We start from the raw sequence: 3,675 nt of genomic DNA on the forward strand, positions 1-3,675 counted from the left end.
CCCACCCCCCACCGAAAACATCATGTCCCCCACCCCCGACACCCTCACCGAGCGCCTGCAGGAGCTGAGCGTCGCCCAGGCCGAGGCCCGGCAGCTGGTCAACGAGCTGATGGCCCAGGACCCGCACTCGCGCGCGGACGAGGCCAACGAGGCCATCCTCAAGCACAACCCCCGGCGCTTCGTCCTCTTCCCCATCGAGTACCATGAGATTTGGCAGATGTACAAGAAGGCCGAGGCCTCCTTCTGGACCGCCGAGGAGGTGGACCTCTCCCGCGACCTGGACGACTGGAACAACAAGCTGACCGCCAACGAGCGGTACTTCATCTCCCATGTGCTGGCGTTCTTCGCCGCGTCGGATGGCATTGTCAATGAGAATCTGGTCAACCGGTTCTCCTCGGAGGTGCAGATCGCCGAGGCCCGGTGCTTCTACGGCTTCCAGATCGCCATCGAGAACATCCACAGCGAGATGTACTCGCTGCTGATTGACACCTATGTGCGGGATGTGGCCGAGCGCGACCACCTCTTCGGCGCCATCGAGACCATCCCCTGCGTCAAGAAGAAGGCCGACTGGGCCATGCGCTGGATCGAGGACGAGTCGTCCACCTTCGCCACGCGCCTGGTGGCCTTCGCCGCCGTGGAGGGCATTTTCTTCTCCGGCTCCTTCGCCGCCATCTTCTGGCTGAAGAAGCGCGGCCTCATGCCCGGGCTGACCTTCAGCAATGAGCTCATCTCCCGTGACGAGGGGCTCCACTGCGACTTCGCGTGCCTGCTCTTCTCGCACCTGAACTCCCGGCCCAGCGTGGCCACCATCACCGCCCTCATCAGCGAGGCGGTGGTCATCGAGAAGGAGTTCCTCACCGAGGCCCTGCCCGTTCGCCTGATCGGCATGAACGGCGACCTCATGTGCCAGTACATCGAGTTTGTGGCCGACCGCCTGCTGGTGGAGCTCGGCTGCCCGAAGGTCTACAACGCGGAGAACCCCTTCGACTTCATGGACATGATCAGTCTCCAGGGCAAGACCAACTTCTTCGAGAAGCGCGTCGGTGACTACCAGAAGGCCGGCGTCATGCACAGCTCCAAGGAGGACACCGAGTTCACCCTGGACGCGGACTTCTAAGGGGCTTCCCGGCCCGCGCGAGGCACCGGGGGCTGGTCCACCACCCGTGTGCCCCCCTCCCCTCCGCCGCTCCTTCTGTCCCTCGCCCTCGCGCTCTCCCTCTCCCTCGCCCTCGCGCTCTCCCTCGCGCTCTCTCCCTGCTCGGGGCCGCGGGGGGGCGGGAGGCGCGAAGGGACACCTCTGCTGTGTGGCGGGGAGGGGTCAGCTCCCCTTCGCCCTCCTGTCCCGCTTGTGCGCGCGCCCCATGCTCTCCCACACCTGTACTTGTATCGCTCCCCTTTCTTCTCCCTCCATCGTGGCCCGGGACGGACGCTGCCAACGGCCAGGACAAAAGGAATCCCCCCCCCCCCCTTCTCTGCCCTTTGTGATGGGCGCGGGCCCGCGCGATGTGCACGCGTGCCTGTCCGCGCGGCCGGCCCCTCCCTCGCCGCTCTCTCCGACAGAGAGCGAGCGAGACCCATGCGCATGCTCCCGCTGCCGGCGATTCCCCTCCGTATAATACAAACCCATACATACAAACCCATGCATATATACACATTTTTTGAACATATCCCGATATGCATTGCCAAGTCCCCTCTGTCCCCGGTCTGTGCGCGCCGCGCCCCATTTTCCCTCCCGCCGGTGTGTTCCCCGGTGACCAGCCTCGGCGTTTGCCTGCGCCCTTCTGCATGCATTCCGCCCCCGCCGGGGGTTGGCTCGCCTGTGCTCCCCTCCCCTCCGGTTATGGTCGATCCGAGCCGCCAGTCGGGGGTGTCATCTAATTTGTCTATTGGTTTTCCAGGGAGCGGCGTTCGGCAGGGTGAGGTGGCCACAGGACAGCGAAGTGGTGCCGGTGACGATGGCGTGGCACGCGTGCATATGTGTCAAAAGGCGAGGATCCTCCCCCCTGGCTGATCCGTTGTCGCTCTCGAGCAAGGACAGAGGAGAAAGCAGCACACACACACACATACACAGATGCACACGCACGCACGCACACACATCGGAGAGGGAGGCGGGACAGCCGGCAAAGAGTGACAGGAGGACAGCGGCCACACAGGTGCGCCCCCCCTCCCTCGCCCCGCCCTCCCGAGCATTTAGTACTCGGCCGAGTGGCCCAGACGGTAGAGCAGCGCCCGGCCCTTGTCATCGGCGATGCCCATGTCCCCGCCATTGGGGCTGAAGTTGACCGCCGACAGGCGACTCAGGGGAAGGGCCTTCTCATTGCGCGGCCAATTGTCGTAGACGGTCTGCGTGGCCATGTTCACCACGCGCAGCTGGGCCTTCTTGACCGAGCTGCCGAACACCAGCAGCGAGGCATCGGCGTTGAATTCCAAGCAGTCGATCGTGGTGGTCAGGTTGGTGAAAGTCTTCACCGGGCGAACCGACATGTCCAGGGTCAGGCTCGGCGCGCGGCCACAGTCATACAGGTTGACGATACCCTCGTGGGAGCTGGTCGGGGGGGGGGGGGGGGAATGGGAGGAGGTTAGTCGGAAGGTCGAAGGCCAGCCAGATGGAGGGGTGCGAGGGGGGGGGAGGGAGGGAGGAGGAGGCCCAGGGCCACATACCTGACCGCCACAATGCGGCCACACGGGGAGGTGGTGATCTGCGACGCCATGAGGGTGCCCTGGTCGGTGAATTGCCCGGTGCAGGTGAGCGTCGTCAGATCCCAGCGGTACACCTGGCCGCGGTCCGTCAGGGTAAAGAGCACCGGCGAGGTGTTGGCCGCATCGATGCCGATGTGCCCGGCGGTGTTGTCGCCCTCCGGCAGGCCGAACCCCCCGAAGGAGGGGGCCGACGAGGTGGCATCCCCATGCGAGAAGGCCAGGTCCACCACCGGCCGGTTGTGGTGCAGGGTTTTGATCAGGAGCTTGGACTTGCCGGCCACCAGGTGCACCTGGCGCGTGGTGCTGCCGACGATGGCCACAAATTGCCCGCTCGGGCTGGCCTCGAACAGCTCGAAGGTCTTCTCCTTGATGCCTGTGACGGCGTCCGACGGATGCCGGGTCGGGCCGGAGGGAGAGAGAGAGAGAGAGAGAGAGAGAGAGAGAGGGAGAGAGAGGGAAAGCCAACGGGTCAGGGGCCGGACAGGCAGACAGAATGGGCAGGCCCAGGGCCGGCGAGCAGAAGGAAGGAATGTACCCATGATGCCGGCGATGCGGGTCTGCTTGCCGGACGCCAGGTCCAGGGAGAAGTAGAACGGCCGCCGGGAGGTGACCATCAGGTCGTCCGAGTGCTGGCCGGTGAACTGGGCCCGATGAATCGGGAAGTCCTGCAGGTGGATGTTGAACAGCTGGGAATTCTCGCGACCATCAACCTGTGCTCCGGGGAGCCGCGCGGGAGGCGAGCGTACACGCAGGTACAGAGCAAGGCCGGAGGTGAGATGGGCCAGGAGTGGTGGCGGTGGCACTGGTGGCAGGGAGGACAAAGGACGCGAGGGAAGAGGCCGAGTAAGGGAACCAGGCAGTGGCACGCACCTCGTAAAGGCGAACGGTCTTGTCGAAGCCAGCGGTCACGGCCACCGGCGACCGAGAGTGGAAGAGCAGGGACCGAATGACAGCCTGCCAGGCAAGGGGGAGGGG

The 3,675-nt window shown here is 65.1% G+C and overlaps 2 protein-coding genes across 2 annotated transcripts in view; one reads left to right on the forward strand and one right to left on the reverse strand.

Annotated features, from left to right (window-relative positions):
* Positions 1-22: 22 nt before the first annotated feature.
* H696_04267 (ribonucleoside-diphosphate reductase small chain) lies at positions 23-1,117 on the forward strand (the record flags this gene model as incomplete). Its single annotated transcript, XM_009498145.1, has 1 exon — positions 23-1,117. One exon carries the CDS (start codon positions 23-25, stop codon positions 1,115-1,117), a length of 1,095 nt encoding a protein of 364 aa, XP_009496420.1.
* A 1,073-nt stretch (positions 1,118-2,190) lies between these two features.
* H696_04268 (hypothetical protein) overlaps positions 2,191-3,675 on the reverse strand; it is a gene marked incomplete at both ends in the record, with an annotated part of 3,634 nt that continues 2,149 nt past the window's right edge. The window contains 4 exons of the mRNA XM_009498146.1: positions 2,191-2,545; positions 2,662-2,855; positions 2,931-3,073; positions 3,236-3,502. Coding sequence (XP_009496421.1) covers positions 2,191-2,545; positions 2,662-2,855; positions 2,931-3,073; positions 3,236-3,502 — 959 coding nt within the window. The remainder of the gene's footprint in view (positions 2,546-2,661; positions 2,856-2,930; positions 3,074-3,235; positions 3,503-3,675) is intronic.

Source organism: Fonticula alba, assembly GCF_000388065.1.
Source record: "Fonticula alba strain ATCC 38817 unplaced genomic scaffold supercont2.7, whole genome shotgun sequence".
NCBI classification, from domain to species: Eukaryota; order Rotosphaerida; family Fonticulaceae; genus Fonticula; species Fonticula alba.